This window comes from Talpa europaea (genome assembly GCF_964194135.1).
Source record: "Talpa europaea genome assembly, chromosome: 15".
NCBI classification, from domain to species: Eukaryota; Metazoa; Chordata; class Mammalia; order Eulipotyphla; family Talpidae; genus Talpa; species Talpa europaea.
Genome location: NC_140083.1, coordinates 79,347,413 through 79,374,914, shown reverse-complemented (window position 1 = coordinate 79,374,914; position 27,502 = coordinate 79,347,413). Strand labels below are relative to the sequence as shown.

At 41.8% G+C, this 27,502-nt stretch overlaps 1 protein-coding gene across 1 annotated transcript; it reads right to left on the bottom strand.

The window, feature by feature from the left end:
* Nucleotides 1–1,833: 1,833 nt before the first annotated feature.
* Nucleotides 1,834–26,435, bottom strand: EIF4B (eukaryotic translation initiation factor 4B; the record flags this gene model as incomplete). The annotated part of the gene is made up of 15 exons (XM_084256140.1): nt 1,834–2,011; nt 2,338–2,410; nt 2,678–2,783; nt 3,319–3,374; nt 3,932–4,145; nt 5,844–5,941; nt 6,914–7,142; nt 8,768–8,941; nt 9,036–9,167; nt 13,119–13,253; nt 13,861–13,915; nt 15,897–16,013; nt 16,795–17,003; nt 18,567–18,704; nt 26,423–26,435. 15 exons carry the CDS (start codon nt 26,433–26,435, stop codon nt 1,934–1,936), a joined length of 1,827 nt encoding a protein of 608 aa, XP_084112266.1. The 3' UTR covers nt 1,834–1,933.
* Nucleotides 26,436–27,502: the final 1,067 nt, after the last annotated feature.

Genomic DNA, 27,502 nt, shown 5'->3' with positions numbered 1-27,502 from the left:
TGTACAAATTTTACATGTATCGAGGAACGGGGCATAAATCCCTGCTTTTCCTTAGCGGGGCAGGGGCAGGGAGGAAACCAGCTTTTCTGGATACAACTATTTGGAAGTAGACACGAAGAGGGCAAACCCTACCTTTTCATCATCTACAGCAAATGGTTTTTAAAAAACCCTTCGACCTTGGGTATCTCTAAAAGCCACTTTTCCTAGCTACTAGTCAATCCAAGCCAATTATTTCAAGTTCATTCACTTGCTGTATCTTTTATGTTCACCAGGGAAATGATTCCTTGTGTCTACTGCTGCAGCACTCAGACCAACAACCCAGCGTGGCCGGACAAGGCCTGGCCCGGGACTGATGGGAGAAGGGATTGCAAAAGAGAGGCCGAGATGTCTTATCTCTGCAGGTACCAATAGTGCCCGTAGGGCATCACCCACTGAGCTGACAGTACAAAGGTGCACATAAAAGCAGGCGAGTTAAGCTGCTGTGTTCCAGAGAAACCAGGACCTTGTTAAATATTCTCTCCATTATCATGTTTTCTCAAGGGAGGCTTAAAAAAAAAAAAAAAAAAAAAAAAAAAAAAAAAAAAAAAAAAAAAAAACAACACCCCAACAAAAAACCCAGAACAAAACAAAACACATTGGTCTAGGCCACATTATAAGCTCAAACACTGGTGTGGGATTTCAGTGGAGCGGATGTGTGTTATTAAAAAAAAAACAACAAAAAACAAAAACAAACAAACAAAAAAAAACAACAAAAAAAAAAACCCCAAAAACCCACCCCCCCCAACAAAACCTAATCAAGGTTGTAAGACAGGTTATTACAAATTTTTGAGGTTTAAAAGGGGTCAAAGCAGCAGCAGGAATGGACGGAGGGAAGGATTCAGAGCCAACAGGCACCAAGGGGCCAAGATTTGCCTGGAGAAAAGCAGTGATTCCTCGCTGGGGCCCCCAGGGCGCCAAGCTGGGATGCCTGGGGGTCAGATTCGACTTAAATAGAAGCTACTTTTGGGAAGGTAACAGGTTAAAGTAGCATGAGGATGGTAAGATGGCAAGTCTAAAATTTTAAAGCTTCAAGATTTCAACAGGATTTGGATAAAACTGCACTTTCAGAAAGAACAGTGTTTAACTAAGAAAGGGCGGACACATAAAAGACTTGGGAATTCCCATGACCCCTAAGTGCTTCCTGTTCCAGGAAGCAATCATTCATGTGTTTACTGGAGGTCATACCACTTTCCCCTATTATTGGTGCAAAATAATTCATTACCTCCTCAAAGCTGCTTTCCAAACCACGATTTCCCCACTTACTTGGTCACCAACAAGTCCTATTCTTTAGTGGCCTGTAGACTTACTCCCAGCTACCCCCCTGGGGGGTAAAAATTAAGGAATTCCCCCTAGGCTGGCCCCAGTAACTCAGAATTAAATAAGAGGTGGAGCTGGCAGCCTCCTGGAGACTAAAACAATTTCAGAGACTAAACCTACCTTTCCAAGGATGGAAAATTTATTCAGATAATGTTTGAGAATTCATATATGCCACAATAGTATAGTTAAGAATTAAAAGTATAAATCTCGCACTCTTCCTTATACCTGTCCTACTGCCCAACCAGAGTCCAGACATTGCATCACTGTCACTGCCATTTTCTAAATGGAGGCCCTACCACTACTGACACAGGTAACTGCACATCATAAAAATGAACCACAACTTTTCCGTTAAAAGCTGTAGCATCTTTCTCTCTGGCTACAATGGCAATTCTCCAGTTAGTTCAATACTTTAAAGGCTGCAGCAGCATGCAAAAGAATTTCATTCTTTAAAAAAAAAGTTAAGAAAGGTCTCCAGGAGATGGTGAGTTTTATTTTATCTTGTCTGGATAGAGGTTTGATTTGCTCTCGAATGTTCCAGGGTGGAGAGAGACTAGGAGAAAGCACAGGATGTAGAGGTCTATTCAGTGTAATCTCCCTCATTTTCATCTTCACCATCAACGGAGAGAGCAGCATACTTGCTCGCAGAACTGAATTTCTGTAACAGACAAGAGTGATGAGATAATGAAACCCTGAATTATTACATCAAAACGCAAGAAACAGGATACTATCACTTTGGCAAATATTGGGTTGTTGGAAAAGTCTTGACGTATTTTTTCTTGAAAAAACAGAACAAAAAATGTGTCCTGACTCTTCCCACAACCCAACAGCGCCTGCCTGCTCAGAGGCGTAGGTAAGGAGACCTGTGCCATGTCACGGAGGAGCGAGACTTAGTGACAAGTACAAACAGGCTCTTCGGCACAGCCACGCCTTACTCCGAGCCACCGTCCGCGGCCCTAAACAGAAAGGATCTTGGACACTCACAGAGGCTGGATTTTCTTCAGGTTTCTTTGGCTCAGGCGCAGATCGGGAGTCTTGATCCTTTTTGCCATCTTTCCTGAAGAGGTAGAAGCATAAGATCACATCTCTAGGATACAGCTATCCCACTAACCCAGCAGTTTTGTGGCATTCATAGGTACCTCCAGGCAACGGTCCTTGTTATCTGGGCATTTTATTATTTCTAGACTCAGAACTGCAATGTCCTGTACTGGATGACTTTAGTTTGTGCACAAAAGACCTGGCAAAGCCTAGAGAATGAATAACTTCTAATTACACGGACGTCTACCTAGCACTACAGAAGACGGCAGAGCGCGCGCACACATACTTATCTGACTCCTTCCAGTGGTCTTTGTTCCCTCCTTCTCCTGGACCACGGCTGCAGTTCCCGCTTTGGCCTTTTGGGACGCTCACCCCATCTACTTTATTTTCATCTGCTTAGGTGGAGACACAAAAAGAAACTGAAGGCAAGTAAACTCATCACTCCCCCTTCCCCCAAGGTTCCCTAAGCTGAAACACAAGCGTGCGCATTTGCAGAGGAAAATTAAACCTCACCCTTGACCCAGACTTCCTTCTTGAGTCTGTCTTCCCAGGTCATCTCTAACCCTCCACCCACTTGCCCAGATCCACTAAGAAGTTCCACTGTAGGGTGACACTACCATGGAAGTAAACAGGGAGTAAGGACTATGGTGCTGTGTGATGACCTTGGCCTTCCATGGTGACGTTTATGATCTGGACAAAGCACGTTTCCTTCCGATTCTCCCCCACACCCCCTTTCAAAGAAATGTTCTACCAGGAAAGGGCAGGTCTCCAAGCTCTCTCCAAAGAGGTCATTCCTGCCCTCTACTGGCAATGAAAGGCAGATAATCAAGGACTCTAACAAAAAGCGGATATAAAATAGAGCTCTACAGGCTTCTAAATTTAGGCCTCTATCGAAAGGCAAAAACAAAAACCTACTCCCCCTCTTACCTCTCCTTGCTGGTCCGTCCTCAGGTGGTTGGGCTGGAACTACTTTCCCCCCACCACTAGAAGGAAAACATGTAATCACATTCATCAGCCGTTTCAGGGAAGGAACATGTAAGAAACATTCTCCAAGTACAAAATTAGCTTCACAGAGAACCAAAAATACATACTAACATTGTGGAACATTAAAACAGGAAAAACCGCAAAGACAGCAGTCATTTACCATCACTCATCAAGTGCCATGTCATTTAGATTCATCACAGTCACACCAGGTTATTCTCTATTTCACAAATGAGGGCAAGATCCTAAGATTTAGGGAAATGAAATGACCCCCCGAGGCCATGCTGTATGGCAGTAGTGGGTTCTGATTTACAGAGTTTGCAGATTTCTGTAAACACAGCACATTCAAATCATCAAAGTTTTGCCATCTATCAAAACTCCAGAAAATCAAACATTTGGCTCGTATGAGCCAGCTCTACTAACCCCCCGCTGAATGTGAACCAAGAGATGACAACTTATAAGATGCCATGTAACTGGCATGGAACTTTGCACAATCACATCACAATAGTTAAGATATTATAGAGCTCATCTAGCAACTGCGGTTTCCAAGCTGACTCACCTTGTAGGGGACTGCTGCTCTGTGTCTGAGCTCTGAGATCGAGCAGGAGGGTTAGAACTTCGCTTCACCCAAGCATTCTCCTTTGGCGGAGGGGCTGGCATTACCTTGAGAGGCTGTTCAGGTTTGGGAGGCTTAGAAGTTGGAGAGTGACAGTCTTCCTCCTTATTGAATGTTTCATTTTCTAGAGATTTCTCACTCTCTCTCCTTCGTGCATCTGTGAAGCCCCAATTATATTATAAAAGGCTTATTGTGCAAGCATCAGTTAGGTTTCCAACACAGAAGAAAATGGTCCACATCCAATTTTACTGCCTTTTTATCATATTCTTAAACCCAGAACTTATGTTGGCTCCCCAAGGATGAAACTGTCCCTCAATCAGTGGTTTCTCAAAGTCATTTTGAGAAAATATTTTACCGATTCAAGAGATTAGGAATCTCTAAGGATAGCCATTTGAACTTTTCCTAAGGAATATTCTCTATTTTATGGTTATAGCTTTTCTTTCAACGCCTTCAAAGCCGACCAGGCAAAAATCATTCCCCCTTCATTGTTTAGTTTTAAAAACCTGTCCTATGTATTTTCTCTCTTCAGCTCTTCTACTACCCCACTACCACCCTCTCTTATACCCCCCCACAATCCTCTTATTTATCGCTTAATCTTAGTTATCAACGCCAGCTAATTTATAATTGTTGCATCAACTCATTACTTTGAGTATATTACTCATATATATGAAATTGTCTAGTATTTGTCTACCTCTTTGGCTTACTTCCCATAACTCCCTTTGCGTTCTTTTCATTTTTGCTGTAAATGGTTATCTTTCATCTTTCCTTTCAGCTGAATATTCTGTGGGGCTATAGCACATCTTTGTGGTACAATCCCCTACCAGGCACTTAGGTTGCTTCCATATCCTTGCTACTGTAAATAATGCTACAATAAACACTGTGGCACATATAATATTTTGAGATGATTTCATGTTCTTCAGATACCCAAAAGTGGGACTGCTGGATCATGCAGTATTTACTTTTGTAGGCAAAGCCCCGACGGCTTTCCAAAATGGCTGCACCAATCCACATTCCCACTAACGATGTATTAAGAGGTTTTTTTTCATATTATTTCAGGATTGTTGCTTTTCTACGTTCTGTGTTAAAATGCACTTATTTGGCGGAATCACAGGTCAACCTCAACTTAGCAACTCACGTACTACATAATAATATACAACTATATTTACAAAGAACACTTTTTTTTTTTTAAGGAAAAGGTAACGTCTCCTTAAAATGAGAGCTTGTTTTGTCAGATTCCTTCTACATTTTAAATGCACTGATCAGAAATTGGTATATAAATTAAGCAAATTTGGCCCCTACTTGCCTCCCAAAGAAGCAAATCACTTCAAGCCTTGAGATATGTTTTGAAATGCTCAAGCACAAATTAAGAGGTGGGAGAAGAAATCTTAAGAAACACTGGCTGACAGCGGAGGAATGAAGGGTATAACTGAATGTTTCCAATAACACTAAACTTGCATGTGACCAATCAGTAAGCACATTAAAGGAAAGAATAGCAAACCACCGATGCCTGAGACACTGCTCTTGTCACACAGGGAGGACATTATGAAAAGCTACTCTGGCAATAGCTCATGGAGAGGCTGCAGGACCCTGACTACTCCGAATACAAATAAAATGACAAATCTAAAAGTCAAGCACACTCTTTAGTGGGAAATTATTAAACAGATGGACACCTAAGTATCTTCTCGTCCCTATTTCTCCGACTTTTCAGAACACGCGATGGGAAAGTCAGATCAAGCCATGCTAACCCAAATCAACAGTCCACGACTGAATGTATCATCCTCAAGCCTCTAATAACTTGTTATGTGTAAGTTATAGAAAAGAGCAATAAGATGATACCCACCCTGGTCTGACTTACTTCTGCCAGATGTGGCTGAGGTCCCAGTCTGTGATGACTCACTTCCTGTCCTTGACCGTTCCCGTTCCTGAGTTTCTTCACTTCGCCAGCTTGGGTGTCTACACAGAAGAGATGTAACGAAATTCATCATGAAAACACACAAACCAGCTCAATGAAAGTCACCGTGAACCCATGCCAACCCTATAAAGGCCATCCCACATATTTCATCACACTTGTTCAATCTAGGGGTGGGAGTCTACAAGATGTCTTTTGCCATCCTTTTCCCGCCAACCATTTGAAAGCCCCAGACATCAAGACACCTTGGCTGTAAAAACTTCAACAAGCATCAGTCAGTGTTAAGACTACTCTACATGCGACATTGCCTTCCCTTACTGGTAACACAACTCTGCAAGGCATTCAAATCTAATTTTTCAGGACATTATATAGGAGCCCCCCGCCCTCCCGCCGTGTTACAGGGATTATTATAGGCTGGCTATGTTTCAAATGGTGGAGCTTTTTTCAATTCCTTCAGTCTCTCAACGGTGGACTTTACTGTGACAGCAAAGTGGTGGGGTCAGTCCAGGTACTCACGCAGAGTGCCAGATTTTGTTGGTTCGTCTCTTTATCTTGGTTTGGCCACAGAAGGAGTATAAGTACGTGCTATATTGGCAGATTTCAACTTTCCTATTTCCCCGAGGGAGGCACTATAATGGGTCCTGTATTTACCCAAGATCCCAATCTCCTTGGCGTGCTTGGCCATCTTTCTGCAAACTAGGTTAGAGCCTGGAGAGCAGCAAATTTTTTTCTTACAGGGCCAGATAAATAGGTACAGACCATCAACTGATGACTCTTGTATTAAGTACCATCAGTTTATATTTGTTGCAGGTGTACTCCAGGAAATCTTCAAAATTGTGAGGAACAATTCTTCATTGGGTGAAAACCATTCCACACACTGTAGACCATGTAACAGTCCCAGCACACCAAATGCTAAGTGACAACCAGCGACAGCCATACAAATCTCCCTGGAGACGTACTGCCCCCATCAAGACCAATGGGCTCACAGACGGGCAATGCATAAATGAGAGGCTCACCTCTCCCGAGGCCGTCGTTCTAGTTTCGGCTCATCCAGCTGACGCTGCAGTTTTTCCTGTTCCTTTTGTAGCCGCTCTTCTACCTCTCGTTCTCTAGCAGCCGTGTCAACAGGCTTTGCCCCTCCAAAGATAGAGGCTGCTCGACTGGACTGGGAGGTGCTAGCAGAGGAATCATCTTCTTTAGGAGTACTCCGAGGCTTTAGATTCAGTTTGGGTCTTTGGGGGGGACCTAAGTTAAACAAAACTCTAAGTAACAGCTTTTAACAATCATCAGAAACTGATGTCTGGAAACCAGATTTCCAGACACAATTCTTATAAAATGCTAGGGACTCAGGTTAAAGGCCTAATCAAACTAGTAATAAAATTAAGAGAGATCACAAGAAAATGGGTGGCTTGAATAACCAAGTCCAATTAATCTTTCTGCTCTCACATCCACGATGTGGTAGTAGCAGATGAGAAATGTTAAATGGAAAGAGTTAAATGGGTAAAAAGGTAAAATTTACATGTAAATGTTAAATTAATCATTTATCAAGATTACTATCCCAGGAAGAAATTTTTGAGTATGACGAAATTTGGTCTTGAAGATGGATATTTTCAGTAGGTGAAGCATAGCTTGTAACATTGATAGGAAATGATTCTAGCTCCTATACTCTTGCCTCTGTGTATAAATTTAACAGTGATTCTTAAGGCCAAGCATGCAACACTGTACATCTGAATATAAACTGTAGGACTAGAACCTGATTTCTTTGTGGATCCAACTTGTCAGACTTACTTCTCAAAATCAGGGTTAATCCCGGAAATCTCATTATACAAAAGTTATAGAGAACATAAAGATAACTTCTCCTACCATCATGCTGCTATTTGGTATTTCTCTTTCCCAAGCATGGGTGGGTTTTTTTTTTTTTAACACTTTTACTATGTATCTACAAAGAAGGTATTGTTCCTTAAGATTGGCACTCTCTACAAAGGTTTTAAGCTGGTAGGCTTATGAACCCTCTCCACCCCCTGACACATTTTTAATCTGTGCAACTTTGTGCAGTTAATTCTTCACTTTTATAGGGCGAAAGTGTAGACTCAAAACGACTATATGGATTTCCTGTGCTATGGAAAGTAGAATGTTTCTATTTGGTGTGTTTAGGAAGGCTCATAATTTTTTCTACAGAAATTAATGGTATTGGCATACCCAGACCTAAAAAATAAGCTGCTATATCATACCAAACAGGAACATTCATTTTTAGATAGTGGGGGAAACCTGTAGGTCATCTACCTAATACTTTGTATTTATTTATTTAAAAGATTTATTTATTTATACAAGCACTGGGTACAGTCAGAAGCGCGGGAGGGTGAAAGAATTCACCAGAGCCAGAGCGGGGAACAGAACAGGCAGACTGACAAAATACAATGCTGAAGGGAGCAGTGGGCGTGGCAGGAGAGGTCTGTCACACCATGTGGGACCCTTGCTGGCGGCAGGGGATGGAACTGGATGGAACTGGCGTTGCAGAGGCTGTGGGCAGCTTCGCAGCCCAGCGCTCAACCGCTGCGCCAGTAGGGGAGGCCCTAAAACTACCCATTTTAAGTGTAATTTATTAAATGAGGTTATATCGTAAGAATATCTGGGAAACTTCTTTTTCTTCTACACTGAAAAATCTATTATGTTACAATGAATCAGAAGTAAACCTTGCTTTATTTCCATGATGTCATCCTTAACCAATCTTTTTCTAATACACTGATTATCCTTTATAATGTGTAAAGGATATTTGTACCAACTTAAGGGGTTTGAGGCATTAACTGAAAAATTTCCACTCAATTTCCCCAATGCATGTGTTGCATTAATATGCAAAAGAAAACGATTACCTCTATCATCACGCCTGTAATCATCCTGAGAATAATCATCTCTGGAGCTCCATGACCGATCATCTCGTCTGTCGTATCTGCCTTCAAAGCGGTCCCCACCTCCTCTGTAGTCATCATCCCTACGGTACCCGGTACCAAATGCTCTTCTGCCACTGCCTATTCTGGAATCATAGCCTGTAAACATATGCCAAATTATGATTATCATACTTGAGGGTAGAAAAGGAAAAAAAGACCTTAAAAGCACTTTAACTTGTGTTTTATGAATGACCTCTATCATAATCTCTGCTGCCTCGGTCATAACGATCCCGGCTTCCGTATCGATCCATATCCCGGCGTGGCCCATCACGGTACCCATCCCGATACCCATCATATCGGTCTGAATCATAACGATCTCGAATCTCTAGAGAGAAGAAACAGGTAGTGAATTAAATTGTCTTATTATTTGATTTAAGCAATTTTCTCTGATGATTCAGTAAATTTACTGGGATACAATTTAGGAGGAAAGTAGGAGAGAGGAAAATCTATCTATCACATAATGAATATATAAAATTAGAGATTCAAATATTAAAAAACAAACACTAGGAGAAAATGTAAAGAAATCATCCACTTAAAGACCACTTAAAAATTTAGCACAGGGTCTCCCCGGTGGCACAGCGATTGAGCGCTGGGTTGCGAAGCTGCCTGCAGCCTCTGCAGTGCTGGTTCATTCCCCGGTCACCGAGTGAGGGTCCCACATGGCGCGCAGACCTCTCCTGCTGCCCGCTGCTCCCCTCAGCAGTGTATTTCATCACTCTGCCTGCTTTGCTCTCCGCTCTGGCTCTGGTGAATTCTCTCACCCTCCCACGCTTCTGACTGTACCCAGTGCTTGTGTAAATAAATAAATAAATAAATCTTAAAAAAAAAAAAAAAAAATTAGCACAGGGGCCTCCCTGGTGGTGCAAGGGGTTAAGACGCAACCTATGAAGCTATCAGCAGCCTCTGCAGCACGAGTTGCTCCCTGGCCGGCCAGGGAGCAAACCACATGGCAAAGCAGACCTCTCCTGACTTGCCCGCTGCTCCCCTCAGCAGTGTACTTTGGTCCACCTGCCTGTTCTGCCACTCTGTCTCTGGTGAATGCTCTCATCCCCTACACCTCTGGCCTGTACCCCAGCTCTTGTATGCATAAATAAATAATTTTTTTTTAAATTTAGCACAGGAAAATAACGTACACCATAAATATGAAGCAGCAAACAAAATGAGAGAACCGTGACATGACAATGGATTGTCTATTACTTAAACAACTAAAATTACTTGAAGAAATTAAAATTAATACTGGACACGTTTCCATTATTAGCAAAGTTACAGAAATACATCAATTCCTAGACTGCTGAGTTTAAAGTAGTACAATCACTTTGAAAGTGGTTTCAGAGCTATGCAATACAATGTTTTAAATCATATAAGTCACCAACTTAATTTCTAGAAAATATCCTCAGGTAATAACTGATCACACAAAGATACATGTACAGGATGTTCAGTGCAACACAGCTTATAATATAAAAACCACTGAATGTATAAGATATAGGTTAAATAAATTAGGAGGCATCCATACAAAACAATCACTAAAAATGAAATGAAAAATTTGTTTACTAAATGTGTTCATGCACAGTACTTTAAAAAAATATACCATAAACTGCATTTTACACACATACATGAGTATCAGTGTCACAGACTTGTAACTGCTAGAAATCTGTATAAATCTTAGGCAGCAATCTGGACAGTAGAAGACATTTATACAAGGGGGATAGCAGCTATTAGGTCCAGCTGACTGGTTATAGCTTCAGTTTTTTTGAGATAAACTGGAACTCAGATTTTTATATGAAAAATCTCATTTTCCAAACATGAACTAATTAAAAAAAAAAACTTATTTCTAGGATCATTTTCTTTCAGACAACACTTTAATTTGGAAATAGCATTTTGTCCATGCAAACACTCATTCCCTGGTAGTTTGATTTTATAAATTTAGGAGTACTGATGCTACTAACACATTATACACAGGAGAGAATTAAAACAATTAAAAAGTCAGTCATGTGTTTAGAAAAACAGTATTTAATTTCCTGAAGGTCAAAAATGGTATTTCATTTGGTTTAAATAATTTCATGTGGTTAAGTAAGTCTGCATGCAGTAAGAAACATGGACGAAGAGTGAAGAAAAGCGGATGTGAGTATGCTGCTATTAAAACAACATTTGGCCAGGAAACACAAGTGTTTCGATTTTAGAGCACTATTTAGTATAATAATCTGCAAACCCAACATGTTTTTTAATCAGGTGAATGCTCAGGATAGGAGTCTCTGACCTCTTGATACAGTCTGAGATCTCCAACAAACTGGCAGAGCTGACGTTGGGGCCATAAGCACAGCAGCTCTGGGAAACAACAGCACACTCACTTATGTTATCACTCCTGCTTGCTTTAAAAATTCAAGGTTTCAGGCGAGAAATATTTCAAACACACAGGAATATAAAGAAGCAATTACAACAGAATTATGAACTCATTACCTAGGTTTGGTGGATGCCAGTATCTTGCCATACTTATTTTTATTTTCAAATGTAACAGCATGTTACAGACACTGTATGTTAACAGTATGCAAGAGTGTATTACAGATACTAAAGGATTCCTCCCATCCTATATTCATAATCACGAGGGTGGTATTTCTTACAACTATGTATTAGTAACACACAGGATAAAGCTTTTAAATTTTTACACATTTTTGCTTTTCCCCTTAAACAAAACAGGTCTTTAGTATTATCCCTCATTTGTTTGTTTATTTATGGTATTATATAAACATTCCACTATACGGACAAACTACTACTTTATTATTTTTTTTTTTAAAGATTTATCTTTTTTTTATGCTTGTATGAACGGGGGTGTAGGCCAAGTGTGGGGGGTGAGAGGATTCACCAGAGACAGAGTGGGGAGCAGAACAGGCAGATCTACTGAAATACATTGCTGAGGGGAGCAGTGGCCGAGACAGGCGAGATCTGCTGCGTGGGTTACTTCACTGGTTGGGGATTGAACTCGTGCTGCAGTGGCTGCCTATAGCTTCACAGTGCTGAGACTTAACCCCTTGTGCCACTAGGGAGGCCCTAGTTAGTCATTTCTTTACTGAACAGTAAGTTCTTTCAATTTAAAATACTATAGTGTTGGGTCTTCAAGTATTTTAATCAGGGAATAATTTTCTCCACAAAGGTTTTACAAAGCTTTTCTGGTGTGAGGTGGTATATGTAAAGTTGCAATTCATCCAACCCTTACCACCTTATGGCAGTCTCTATTCTCCTTGTATTTATCTGCCTATTGTTTCTTTCCCCCACTATGAAAAATGCAAATGAGGACAGGATTCTGTCTGTTTTGTTCACTGATAGACCATGAGCTTAGAATTGTAGTTGGCACATGGTAAACACTGTTATTTTAAAAAGGTTTCTTGGGCCTCCCAGGTGGTGCAGGTGTTAAGATCTCAGTACTATCAAGCTATCGCCAACTACAGAAGCATGAGTTCGATCCCCGGCCAGGGAGCTGGCCCACACAGGACAGCAAGACCTCTTGCCCGCTGCTCCCCTCAGCAGCGTATTTCAGCAGATCCGCCTGTTCTGCTCCCCACTTTGTCTCTGGTGAATCCTCTCACTCCCTGTACCTCTGGTCCACACCCCAGTTCAGGTATGCATAAATAAATAAAAATAAATCTTAAGAAGTTTTTTAAAAATCACATTTGGGGCCTCCCCGGTGGCGCAGTGGTTGAGCGCTGGGTTGCGAAGTTGCCCGCAGCCCTGGCAGCGCCGGTTTGATCCCCGGCTGCTCCCAGGCCACCGGAGGAGGGTCCCACATGGCGCGCAGACCTCTCCTGCCGCCCGCTGCTCCCCTCAGCAGTGTATCTCGTCACTCTGCCTGCTCTGCTCCCTGCTCTGGCTCTGGTGAATTCTCTCACCCTCCCGCGCTTCTGACTGTACCCAGTGCTTGTATAAATAAATAAATAAATCTTAAAAAAAAAAAACAAAACCAAAAAAAAACAAAAAACCACATTTGACTGCTATTAAAAGCCACCAATTTTTGCGTACTGTCCTTAATGCAGCAATCTTACCATACCTTATTTTGCAGATTATAGTGTTTCTTTATATATAATTAAGTATCTCCAAAAGAGAGAATGTCTGCTCTACTCTATTTGGTAAGGTTAAAAAAAAAATTAGAACTTATAAATTATTTTGGATATTAAAAATTTCTTTTCTACAACATGGTCTATTGATGTGATCATCTACAGCAGTACATTTGTCCTATAACAGTCCCTCAGGACACAGAAAAAACTAACGATAAAAATGAACTTACTGTCTCCAAAGCTATCATCACCTCTTCTAGGTGGGTAGTCATCAAAGCTGTCTGTGGCAGGACGGGCCCTCCAGTCTGTATCTGTTTTGTCAGAATCCCGATTTCTATCTCGGCCAAAAGAACGATCATCCCTGTCTGCAGAAATATAAAACAAAACATTTTGCTTAGATTTCTCACTTGCACAGAACTGCCTCTTCCCCAATACATTACTTTTCTTTCATTTCAGTGTCATTACCAAGTCCCCATTGGTTTAATGTTTATCCTCATCTTCTGCATAAGCCAGAAGCCCAGAAATACATAAATTAGGCCCTCCATGTGTCCAATGTGCTGCAAGGCACCTAATATAATTATGCTTAACATCTGTCCAAACCAATCAGGGATTCTCAATTCTAACACTACCAACATTCTGGGTTGGATAATTATTTGTTGTGGGGGACTATGCAGAAGAGGATTAATCTGTATATTGTATCTATATGACAGATGTCAGGTGCATTCCCCAGTTTTGACAATCCAAAATGTCTCCAAACACTGACAAACCATCTCTGTCTCCAGTGGGACAAAACTGTCCTCAGTTGAAAACTATCGCTCTAGATTCAGATAGGTCTATTATGTACTACTACTGCTGCTGTTGCTGCTACAACTACAACAACAACAACAACAACAATTTTCTGGAAAAGGCTACCTCTGGCTTTGTCACTGTAGGACTATAACAGAACAGGGTAAGTTTTATAAGCTTTCTTACCTTTATCCTGTGCTTGGTCAGCAATGTCCACTCGAATTCTCCTGTTACCTAGAGACTGAGAGCATAGGACCATATTAACCAACCTTTTGCCCCATTATGCACAATTCCCATGAGTGACCTTGAACGTCTGGGCATAGAAGAAGCACTGGGGGAAGGAAGATAAAGGAAAAACACTGTAATCTAGCCAACACTAGAGTAGGTTGGCTAAAGAATCCTTTATTACAGACTTGAAAACTGAAGTAACCCCTTAGAATTACCAAATTTAAGTTGGGTTTAAGTAAGTGGTAAAGTATTTTACTATCTTTATGAAGCTAATTTCACAGAAAAGAATTAAACTTTTTATTATCTATAGTAATTTGTCAACAGTAATAAACTAAAAATATTTCCCAGGAAATTAAAGGTATATTTGGGTCCAGGGAAATTAGTTAAACCTCTATAGAGCTCCTACTCTGCACCAGCAAAGTTGTATAAAGTATGGCTTCTGTGTATAATGTCATGTTTTTTCACTTCATGTTACCTTTGGATAAATTAGTTCCTCCAGAATATCCTGACTTCCCTTTCCTATATCATTATTTATTTTGAACCCAATTAATTCTAGTGAAGATTTCATAGCAGAATCATAAACACCATATGATGAAGTCTCTAAATACAAAGTAAACCCCTAAACTTGGACCATGAGAATATTTTACACAATAGTTAACCCAGAAAACACCAGATATTTTTTCTTCTTACATATACCAAAAAGTTAAAATTAGCAACGTTAATAAATCTAAAACTGATCTAAGAAGAACTTTGGAACAACTTCAGCTTTTCTTATATTGGACATTTACAAATTATGGGTATAAAAAGTATTTTAAAAGACAGTGATTTTAAATGTGTTACATGGTAGATTTGGATTATAAAATTATGATGTTAGATATTGTCTCTCAACATTGCATTGTTTCTGGAATTGAAAGAGAAGAACAAGTTGTTTTTCTTCCCAAATATAATTAGTTTGATTAGGAAAGTCACTGGAGGTTAATAAAACCAAAAAGACAGTTCCCGGTTTGTTAATTTTCCAGGTAAAAATACTTGAATATCCTTTGCTTGGGGTTAGTCTAAGAACCAAATCATTCAAATAACTAATCCCCATGTGCCCGTCAGGATTAACAGCTGACTTGACCCTCCCTACTGAACCTCTAGTTTCTCTGGGTAGAAAAACATCTAGGGGTATGTTAAGAAACAGAACTAAATGTTTATTGTCATTCTCCTATATAAGATTCCTCAAAACATATTGTAAGAGACATCCTAGTGATGTTTCTGAACCCTCTTGAAATTATCAAAAAGCACCATTAAAGAACTATCAAAAACACCATTACTTCCCTGAAAGTGAGATGACTTTTCCTATTTGCCTTGATCAGGTCAAATTATTTTGAAAAAGCAAAACCATGAAAGCTGAGGCAAGCTATAAGTACTAAGGAACAAAAAACTACTTCACATCTACTGAAGCTATAAAAGTCTATCTTTTTTTTTTTTTAAATTTATTCATTTTCATACAAGAACTGGGGTACAGGCCAGATGCGCAGGAGGGTGAGAACACTGACCAGAGACAGAGCGGGGAACAGAACAGGCAGACTGATGAAATACACTGCTGAGGGGAGCAGCGGGAGAGTCAGGAGAGGTCTGCCGCGCCATGTGGGATTCTCGCTGGCCGGCTGGGATTGAACTCGCACTGCAGAGGCCGCGGACAGCTTCACAGTGTGGCACTCAACTGCCTGCGTAACCAGGGAGGCCCTAAAAGTCTAGCTTGATGGACTAGGTTTCTTCTACATTTTCCAACTAAGTACCTTCTTAAATTATTGTGGCCTACTAAACTTGCAGAAGTGAAGTGTGACTTGTTAGTGAATATTAAGTGTTTCATTACTAATACAAGATTTTCTTTGTAAATATGGGAAGAATCTTGGAAACAGTTGCTGACCCAATCTAAAAATTATGTTCGATAAACATGAGATCTGTCAGCTCCCACCCCTCAAGTTTCCCACTCTTATTTTCTTTACCTCTTCATTGAGGCTCAAGGCACTGAGCAAGGAATCCAGGTCTGAAAACTCAGCATAACCAAAACCTTTCAACCTTTCTGGATTGCTGGGTTCACGTGGTAAACGAACTGCACTGATCTGAAGGAGTAAAGAAACAAAAATTTCCCAATTTAATGACCTATTTCATTTCAGTTCTTCCTTTTGAGCACTAATAAGCAATGAATTTTTCTGAAGCACACACAAGAACCTGCTTCTCTCCAGGATGAAAACTGGTATAAAGGGGTAGAAAAGAGAGTGCACTGTACGATGGGCTAACTTTCTCAATTTGAACACTATGAACTTAATCCTTAAACGGAACAAAAAATCCCCATGAACTTGTCTTCAGTTTATCCCTCGTAGCCCTTATTTCTATCTTCTACTTTTAAAGCTCTTTTCCAATTAAGAGCAAATGCTTAAGAGCAACGGCCTGCCCGCCAATCAGGTGAGTCAGTGATATATTAATGACTATATTTCAGTTGGTTCCAAAATATTTTCAACTCTCATTTCTCAGAAATTTCACTCATTTTTTTTTTTTTTGCCAAAAAATCACGGACAGTGTATTTTTGGGAGACTATACTTATCTGTGATATGTCTTCAAATACTCACAATAGCTTGACTGAATCAAACAGCAGACTGTAAATAGCCCCGTGACCCCTAACCACTCTGATGAATTCTCAGAGGGCTAGGCACTGAAGTTTTGCTTTTTGAAGTTCAGGAGATAAATTCATAGTAACCTGGTTGTAATTTAAGGTTAACTTGCATTTTCTGATTTTTTTCAAGTCTACCTACAAGCTCAAAACCCTTTTTCAACACAGAAAATTCACAGTTACAACCAATACACCACTATAGCTAGTTAATTGCCTAAAACCTTTACACTTACATTTAATCCTCTAAAGAAGTCCTTGATGGAGTCTTCTGTCACATCATAGGGTAGGTTACCCAGAAAAGCAGTGTAGGGTGGTGATTTGGGAAGACGGCTCCGGTCAATATTGGGTTCCCGAGCAGCCCGTGGAGCAGTGGGCAGAATGGAACGGTCAATTGGAGGTGCCCTATACACGTCATCGTCATTACTGTGCCAAGTGGTTGAAACTAGCATAGAAAAGTAGACACAATAAATTAGAGAAAACTTCCTAACCGCCATAGTGAAATCCTATCCATGCTAACAGCCACGTATTAAATAAGCTCTAGCAGGAAAGAAACAGATAAAAAGGGTGAAGGTTCAGCAGTAAGGGCAACTTTTCAAAAAGATGCTCCTGAAATGTCAAAATCAGAATAGCAATGAAAAAGATTCAGTATTCACCATCTCTTTGTTTTGAACCACTTTAAGACCTTTAAAGGATCAAGTTTTTTTTTTTTTTTTTTTTAAGGTTAACATTGATTTACAACACTGTATGTTGTATGGGTATAGGTTCACATCTCTACAAATGTTATCACACCATGCTCACTACCAAAGCGCCAATAATCTATCACCATAGTCCACTGAATTCCCTTCAACTCTCCTTTCTGGTGGACCAGGCTTTTAACAAAACCATGGGAACTCTTATTCCTCATGCAGCAGAGATGGGAGGCTATCAACCACGAAACATTTATTGTAAATGTCACTATGTGCCAGGTGTTTTATATCCCACCTTATCTTTTCTTGTTAAAAAGATTTATTTATTTATGCATACAAGAGCTGGGGTACAGGCCAGAGGTGTCTATGTGTGTGTGTGGTGGGGGTGAGAAGATTTACCAGAGACAGAGTGGGGAGCAGAACAGGCAGATCTACTGAAATACACTGCTGAGGGGAGCAGCGGGTGAGCCAGGAGAGGTCTGCTGCACCATGTGGGTAGCTCCCTGCCCAGGGATCAAACCTGTGCTGCAGTGGCTATGGACTGACTCACTGGTTGCGTCCCAACCCCTTGCGCCACCAGGGAGGCCCTACAAGCAACTTATATATTCCTTCTTTTCAGCTGGACAAAATACTTCCTTCACAGGAACGAATGAATAAATAAAATTTCACCCCTAAACAAGGTCTACGCATTTAAACTTCAGACATCAGCACTTATGTTAAGTACAATTTATATAAATTTCTCATTATGAAACTAAGTCATAAAAGAAAAAATATTCCTCACTTTACAATAAAAGTTTTAAGGAAAAAATAAAAGTGACTGATCAGATTTCAGCAATACTGAAAACAACTATATAGTTCTCTCCTAGTTCCTGACTACTATCCAAGGCAAATCACACCCCAATGTCTCTTCTGTTTCTCTACCAAAATTACTATTCCCATCCCTTTTCTTCAGGCCATTTTTGTTTACTCAGGAACACCCTGACATCATACAAATAGCCCCCAAATGAATTATTCCTTGATGCCAAAGACCTAAAAGGAAATAATCTTACTACTTACTTTCCAAGTGAAGAAAATGGGCTCGTATCCTAAGTCTGTAAATCCAAGAGCCAGAACTAGCACTAACCTCTCTTGAACCACCACTTCAGTCTATCACAAACTCATATCATTAAAGCTAAAATTCTATGAAATACATCAACCCAAGATTTCAGGTTCTGCAAAATGAGTTCTTTTCAGATCACATGTGTGAACTATTATGGTATAGAGGTTTTGTTTAGAATCAAAGAAAATTCTAAGCATGATGGAAAATAAGAAAAAATTACCATCTCCTTCCAAGTCGTCTGTTTCATCAGCCCAGCTGACTGGTTTGGGAACGTAGGGACTTCCTCCACCAGTCCCTCCATCCTCAGCCAGAAAGTGTGTCAGGGAGACAGTCTTCCCCTTCTTATTCTTCTTTTTTGCTGTTTCAAAAAGGTAAGAAAAAGATTATTCATCAATACTTATTTAGTTGGATAATGTACATGTTATTTAATGTTTATAAAGGAAGCACCATAAAGGCTTAAAAGATTGCATTATGGCACAATTATACAAAGGAATATACAAATATCAACAAAAAGAAAACACATGTACTGACACAGAAAGAAACAACAGGAAAAGAAAAAGTCAAAAGGTTGCAGAATACATATTATGCTATCCCCATTTGTCCAAATATACATTAAGCTTATAAAAAAGGGTCCAGGAGAATTTCCAATAGTATCTCCCCTGAGAAATAAGACTGGGATGGGGGCAACCCTTACTTCCTACTATATTCACCCATGTATCATTTGAGATTTTTAATTTAGAAACTGTGTTTAAACAAGTAAACTACATTTGTTGCTCCTGGGATACACAGAAATAAAATCCCTACCTCAATGACATATTCTTATGACATTTTTGAAGACTGATACTTGTAAAAATATCCACCAGGTGTGAATTATTACTATCAATTTACAGAGAAGAAAACCAAGTCTTGGAAGGTTAAATGACTATCCTAAAGTTTCAGGGATATTAGATGGCCGAGCCAGAATTCAGCTCAGGGTTTTGGACACCAAATCTAAGGCTCTTCCCACAGGAGCCTTAGCCTCTAAGAAGAGGATTCATTCTGCAGCAGGTTGCCACACATGGCAAAGTGTTCTCAATGTCATGTGTAACTGTCCAAAGAGTAAGGCTCACACACAGCTGCTCTGTCCTCTATAATAAACAATGATCTACTTTCCTACTTGAACACCACACACGAAGATGAGAAATCATCAAGTGGGAAAGTAGGAAATGCCTAAGAATCAACATTTTAAATATTTCCCAGTTATAAAATCTGTAGGACTCTCCAAATGGCTTTATATAGTAGACTGTGGCTAATCAGCTAGTCTTCAGAACTTCTAAGGTGGCATCCATCAGCAGTTAATACGGAAGAGTTGAAGTCCTCACTGTACTAATTAATTAGCCCCTTAGCAGGCACTACACAGTAAGAAAAACGCAAGCAGCTTTGTTGTAACAAAAATCAATTTCACAGTTTTCATAATCATGAGTTCATCCTCCATGTTCCAATTTTCACATAGTCATCAACCCAAGAGGACTAACAATATATAACCCGACACACTGCGTAATAGAAGGTTCCTCTTTCAGCTGGTACCTACCCTTCTTTTAAAATTCAACTTTCAGAAAATGAAGATGACTTGTTTGCTATGAACTTAACTACAGTAACCAAGAAAAGATGGCTGTGAAGTTTCCACACTTCTCTCAAATGTCTCCCAGAATATCACTTATAATCAACCAGGTTTTATTTTGGATCTAGCCTATGCTTTGAAAGAAAGCAGTTATGCAGAGATTGGGTTTTTCAGCACTGATACTGCCCCTAGTTCATATGCAAAGGCTTTGGGGAAATTTTAGTAACTTAATTTGAACAAAGCATAAAGCATACTTTTGAGGTAGAACACTTACAGTGGGGCTACTAGGTTTAATTTAGTTTAGTCTGGTATATTCTCTAATTCAAGAACAGTGTCTGGGACTAGTTGCTAGCCAGAGATCCTTAACCTATTATCATTAGCTAATACCCAATTATCAAACCGGTCCAGTCACTGGGAAAATAAAACTGGTGGTCAGTCCAGACAATGAAGTCATGTTCAACGTAAGAATAGAGTTAAAGTATTCCTTTTCCTCTTGTTCTATATACATATGTAATACCCAAATAGCAGAATCTGGAATTAACTTGCCCTTTGGTCTGATTCTGGCTTAAGTCAACTTTCTAGATGAAGGTTTCTCAACTTTTACCCCTCGACTTTTGACAAACAAGTCTCACGATCTCCTGTAATGTTATTTGAATTTCAAAATAATAAACATCATGACTAAAAGAATTAAAGTGTTGTTAGTTTCAGAAAGTCTTTTCAAATGATCCATCTCCCTTTCCCCTCTGATTCTGTCACTGCTCCCTCCAAAAGCTGGTAGAGAAGTCACTGCAGGACGAAGCTTCACTTAAAGACAGGACATTTTCACAAGCTCTTTAACTTACATCTACATGTTTCTTTACCTCTGGCAGCAGCAATGACTCAGTAACAACTGAATCAGTAGATTTAAAGGAATTAATCCTTAAAAAAGGGAAAATCAATAAATCTAAAGCGTACATCACTGTTTGTTCCATTCTATTTTATCTGAATAACGGAGAGATATTATTGAAATCCTCTTTCAAATTGCCCTTTGCTCCCCCAACATTTAGGTCAGGTCCTGTTCAGGATTTCAGCAAAGTTCTCCTCTTTATAAGTAAAGCTTGCTTAATGTTTCAGATGAATCAACCCCTTGCTATAATGAGCTGGTCCAATTTTTAACTTTCTTTAAATCTTTTATGTGAATTGGTTAAAAATTAAAATCAACCACCTCATGAAACAAGTAACTTGTGTCCCAACTGTTTCAGGCTAAATCCATGGGTATAAGAGGGGGAAATCCCACGTTTCAGAAGTTTTATCAAATTCTCTAAATAACAGCTGCCTCATTTACAATTTTAAGTTATTAAACAAGTACTTGGTACTTGTGAAGCTCTTAATATATTCAAATAAGTTAAACATGTCAAGTCTACAAATCCTTAAATGAGACAATACACTGTGGCCTTCTTAATAAATAAGCTATCAGTTTAACTATTAGTTTCTCAATTTTTGCACCAGTGACTTTTAAAAAAAAAAGATTTATTTATGCATACAAGAACGGGGTACAGGCCAGAGGTGGTGGGGGGGTGAAAGGATTTACCGGAGACAGTAGGGAACAGAACAGGCAGATTAACTGAAATACAAGGCTGAAGGGAGCAGCAGGTGAGCCGGGAGTGGTCTGCTGCACCATGTGGGTCACCTCCCCATGTGGGGATCAAACTCGTCTTAAACCCTTGCACTACCAGGGAGGCTCCACCAGTGACATTTTAGCTCAGGTAGCACTGTGGGGGCTGTCCTGTGCACTGCAGGATGTTTTAACAGTATCTCCGGCCTCTCATTTAGATGCCAGGGGCAAACCCCTCAACCCCACTCTGACAACTGAAAATGCCACCAGACATTGTCAAATGTCCCTTGCTTAGGTGGGTGAGACACAAGTGTCCCTTGGTTGAGAATTACTGTTCTAAGTGATATTTCACATCACCAAGTAAGAGGATGAACAAAATGAGGTTAAAGCACACTAGCAGAAAGGTACCTGCAATAAACCCAAGGCTTTACAGCATGTAAAAATCTCTCCTTTATTTTCTCTGAATGTTTCCTTATTATTATTCCACTTTATTAGTAATAAATGGAGTGATAAAATCTACAAACTGGCTGTTGGTTCTTTACTTCAAAACAGAAGACACCGTAAGGTACTATAAGCAATGAAACTTATTTTACCATACAGTCCCCCCGCGTCTCTTTCATAAACTAGCATCTCTTTATTTAGGAAGGGGAATTTATGTGGCTCAAAAGTTGAAGTCGGGCCTCCCCGGTGGCGCAGCGGTTGAGCGCTGGGTTGCAAAGCTGCCCGCAGCCTCTGCAGCGCCGGTTCAACCCCTGGCTGCTCCCCGGCCACCGGAGGAGGGTCCCACATGGCGCGCAGACCTCTCCTGCCGCCCGCTGCTCCCCTCAGCAGTGTCCTTCGGTCCTTCTGCCTGCTCTGCTCCCCGCTCTGGCTCTGGTGAATCCTCTCACCCTCCCGCGCTTCTGACCGTACCCAGTGCTCGTATAAATAAATAAATAAATCTTAAAAAAAAAAAAATTGAAGTCGTCAAAAATTAAGTCTCATTATTTCAGATTTTGCCCAAGCCCACTTACCGTGTAGGATTACCAACTCTTCTGAGCATTTTTTTTTTTAAGATTTGTTTATTTATGCATACAAGAGCTGGGGTACAGGCCAGAGGCGTGGGGAGTGAGAGGATCCACCAGAGACAGAGTGGGCAGCAGCACAGGCAGACTGACTGAAATCACTGCTGAGGGGAGCAGTGGGCAAGACAGGAGAGGTCTGCTGCCATGTGGGTAGCTCCCTGGCCAGCTGGGGATCGAACTTGTGCTGCTGCAGAGGCTGCGGACTACTTTACAGTGCTGTGCTTAACCCCTTGTGCCACCAGGGAGACCCTCTTCTGAGTATTTTTTTTTACCTACAGATTAAGAAACTGAGAAGAGGCATAAAAATCTGTTTAAGATCACAGCAGCAAAAAAACTGGCAAAAATCCAAATGCCCATAAATTTGGCAATAAAAATGAACAAGTAACCATGTATCCTACAATATGGATCAACTCTGAAAGAAGTTAGTAACAAACATCCATTTATGAAATGTATGAAATGTTTAGATGAGGTAAATAATAAAGAAATAGATTACCTGGGGAAAAAAATCACTGCTAATGGGTCAAGTGTTTCTTTTTGGGACGTGAATCCTGCCAAATTCTCCAGAATTAAAAATTAACGCATGTTTCCTTATATAATACTGTGTAAATATACACAAAATACTAAAATCCCTAGAATTAATTATACTGTATAGAGTCCAGTCATGAGAACATGCTTCACATATGCAAATATAATGATGCTGAGGGATCTCACCTTTAGAGAGCCGCACACCTTTTATTTATTTATGCGTACAAGAGCTGGGGTACAGGCCAGAGTTGTGGGGGAATGAGAGGATTCACCAGAGACAGAGAGGGGAGCAGAACAGGCAGACCTACTGAAATACACTGTTAAGGGGAGCAGTGGGGGAGGTAGGAGAGGCCTGCTGTGCCATGTGGATCACCTCCCTGGCCAGGGATGTAACTCGTGCTGCAGTGGCTCAGGGTAGCTTCACAGTGCTGTGTCTTAACCCCTTGAACCACCAGGGAAGCCCCTCAAGGTTGTTTTGAAGTATATACATACATGTGACATTATTTAGAAACACTATGCTTCACCTGACACTACCCTATTTGTACTTGACTTTGCAAAGTTTTAGTCCTGGCCTTCAGAATCTGGGTCTCTTACTCCCTGTAAGAAATGTGAACAGCAGGCATGTAATGGCAACCACTGAAAGTATTTTTAACTTTAAGGGTGAGCATTGTATGAAAACAATCATGAGCACCACCTTCTCTCCATGAAATTAATCTAAAAATGAAAGTCAAGATGTCACATATAATGGCATCTTGGTGTTATGCAAATGAAAGACCTGGTGTAGATATGCTATTTCCGATTTCCTTTTTAAAGATTTATCTATTTTTATACAAGAACTGGAGTATAGGCCAGATGTGCAGGAGGGTGAGAGGATTCACCAGAGAGAGTGGGGAAAAGAACAGGCAGACCAATCAAAATACACTGCTGAGGGGAGCAGCAGGAGACAGGAGAGGTCTGCCACGCCATGTGGGTATCTCCCATGCTGGCGGGGATCAAAGCGGCACTGCAGAGGGTGTGGACAGCTTCACAGTGATGATCTCAACTGCCTGGAGGTCCTGCTATTTCCAATTTTAAAGCATTTTTGTTTTACAAAAATGTTCACCCTTAATCCAACACATCTGATTCCCTACAGATGAGAACAGATTCAGTATTCCACTCTGGAACACTTCCAGTTCTTGAAGGTCAATAATGGGTCACACAGGATACTAGTATCATTGCAAAGGATGAAAAAGAAAATCTCACTTAATGGTAGAAGCAGCCTAGGAAGTTTTAGCATGTATTTTCACTAAGAAAATGTAAGATGTATTTTCAAAAGACACTGGGCAGCATTAAGTATATTGGAAAAAACACTGGTTTCATGAATACAGGCATATCTGAGAATACTGGCTGTTTAACAAAGTCAATGTGCTTGAAAAAGTTTCAAAGTGGGGAAATTTGACAAATCCCAAACTCCTTTAGAGCAGAATGTCAGGTGTAACCTTGTGCTCAGATACCAGCATACTATCCTTATATTACAAAAGCTAAAAAGATTTATGGAGCAAAATTAAAGGAGATGACAACTTTCAAGGGGGAGAGAAAATATGGTAGAAGGAACACTAGTAAGCAAATACCTTCAACTAGTCCAGATTTCACTGAATTGGACATAAATTACTAACATTTCGACCACCTCTCAAAATTCCACAAAAGTTTTGGAGAAAGGGAATATAAATGATGACAGTAGACTTGTCAAGATGGCAATTCAGGCCAAATAAACACGCGACTTCAGATGAAGCTTTCAGGCAGTATCTTAAACTTACAATGACAGAAAGCCAATCCTGGTATTTTCAAATTGAGTAGAGTCAGGCGTCTCAAAGATTTCGACCTTACTCTGACACTGGCAAGTAGTGTGACCTTGAACAAATAATTTCATTTTCCTCTGCCTACATTATTTCACAGAGGCTCAAAGGAGACAATTTACATAAAAGTGGACAGTGGACTATCAAGTGCTACATCAGTGAAAGGTATGTTCAAATGCACCTCAATTCCCATATTGTCCAAATGTTAGGGGGAAGAGGATGTAGACAAACACAAAACGTGGCCTCCCACATAACAGAGAAGAAAACCTCTTAAGAGAGGATTGGGGATGAATGAATGCCTTGGAGAATGAAGGATCGTGGCACGGATGAGAACCTGTATACCCCACACTAAGATAAGTGCTCTAAAATACTGCAGTCGGCAGCTAAATCCACTAGAAAAGCAAGCAGACTAGCGTGTTATTTTTCCTGAAAGGCGTCTTAAAAAAGAAACCAAGTCTGGCCTTCGGGATTGTTTTAAAGCACCCCCTAAGAATCGTGCAATTAAAATAGAGCGAATCCTCTCCTGAAACTGTCAAAAATCAAACAAAATGGTAGCTGTCACACTCGCTCACCATTTCATTTCTAACACCTTGAACGAATCGTGTCTTGGCATGTAGTTTGGGCTCAGTAAAAATGTTAAGGGGGAAAAAAGCCTAAAAAAAAAAAAAAAACCAAAAAACCTCCTGGCTTCCTCTCTGCCAACACGTGGGCGCAGGATGGGGTTCCCAGTCCCACGTAATCCAATAGTTCCAACCTGCAACCCTAACGTATCTGGCCTCTGAAGAGCACGGGGGTCGGGCCAGGCTCTAAAAAGGGCAGGGCAGGGCAGGGCAGGGCAGAGCAAGGCCCCGCAAGGCAGCCGCCCCAGCGCACAGCCCTTCCCCATCTGGCCGGCGCGCGTGCTTCCCGGCGCGCCCGTCCTCACTCCCCGCGTCCCTCCGACCGCGCACGCGCGCCGGCGCCTCCCCCGGCCCCTCCCGGCCTCGCGCCCGCGTTCTAACTGCCCCCTCCCTTTATCCCCTGCCCCCACCCGGCCCGCAACGGCCTCGCGCCTCGGGGACCCCGCCTGGGGTGCACCCGTCCGCGCGCCAACCGCCTCCTCCTTCCTCCACGCGGGCACGGTGCTTCCCGGCTCTCGGGCGGCCTCCCGCCTCCCGCGGATCGCCCTGCGCCTTCTCCTCACGCCGCCTCGGGCCCGAGGCCACCCTTCCTCCCCACTTCAACCCCGCGCAGACCGGGCGAAAGCGTGTGCGGGGGGAGGGGAGGGGAAGGTGCCCTTCCCCTCCCCCCAAACATCCCGGAGCGATACCCTAACGTGGCCACGCCGCCAGCCCGCCGCAGCCCGGGAACCCAAAGGGAAGCGGTGCCGCCCACTCTCTGACTGAAGGGGATCCGTGGATCAGGCTCGGGGGGCGCCTTCGGAGCCCAGTCCTTGGCCGCGCTCGGCCGCTCACTCACCTGAGGACGCCATGTTGGGAGAGGGAGAGAGAACGCAAAGGACCCGGATGAGGCGGTCACGTGATTATAGCGGGCGCGTCGGGCTCGGAGACGCGGAGCCGGGGGGGGGGGGGGAGGCGAGGCGGGAGGCGGGGCGGCGCAGCTCTAGGTTCGTAAAGCAGCGCGAGGCGGTGGCGCGGCGTCCGACGGGAAGCCCGGCGCGACATGTGGCTGAGGGGGTGGGGCCTGGGGTGTCGCGAAACCGCACACGCTTTACGTAGAGCTACGCGCGGACGCGGGGCCCGGCTGGGCCCGGGGCGGGGGCGCCGGGTTCCTGGACTTCCGGCCCGGGGCTGAGCGGAAGGGGCGGGGCGCGCCCGGGGTTCCACGTCTGTGGCACCGAACGCGGGGTGCTGGAACCCGAACGGCGGGCCACAATGCGCTTTCTGAAGCCAAGATTCGGAGCTGGTGTTTAAATCGCGTTTTGTTCAGGCGGAGCAAGCCCGCTCGCCTGCGGCAGGCTGGCTTTTATTGGGGCTGTTTCGAACGCATGAGAAAGTAACCTACTGAGCATTTGTTTGCCAGGGGCTTTTGTTACCTCATCGAGTTTTTAATGTTTTTGACTCGGTTCAGTGAAAATCAGGCCCTTATGGCCCTACGTGCTAGCATGTTCCTCTGGCCAATGGTACTTTTTGTCATGGTATTTAGCCAATGTTAGGTTTTATAGGGTTTTCATGGAGGCACCGGTTTGGCATTTTCGGGTACAACAGAGAACAAAATTGTCCCAAAGGAGGTTGTAGTCAAGTGAGGGAAAGACAGTAAGCTGTAAATACACACAGTACTAGAAACGATAAAGACTTCGCAGGTAATTAAGGTGATTTGATAAAGGGTAGTTAGGTGCAACTTTTTGATTGCCTGGTTTGGGAAGATTAAGGAAGTGGCACTTAAACAGATTCGAATTGCAGACAGCTAGTTCTATGAACTTTATGAGCCGTGGAAGACAGCAGAAGAACGTCTACATAAAAAGCTGCAAGGCAGGAATATCTGCGTACTGAGGAGTTTAAAGACTAGTAGCTAGACTATGGTGGGGGACAGGGGTGA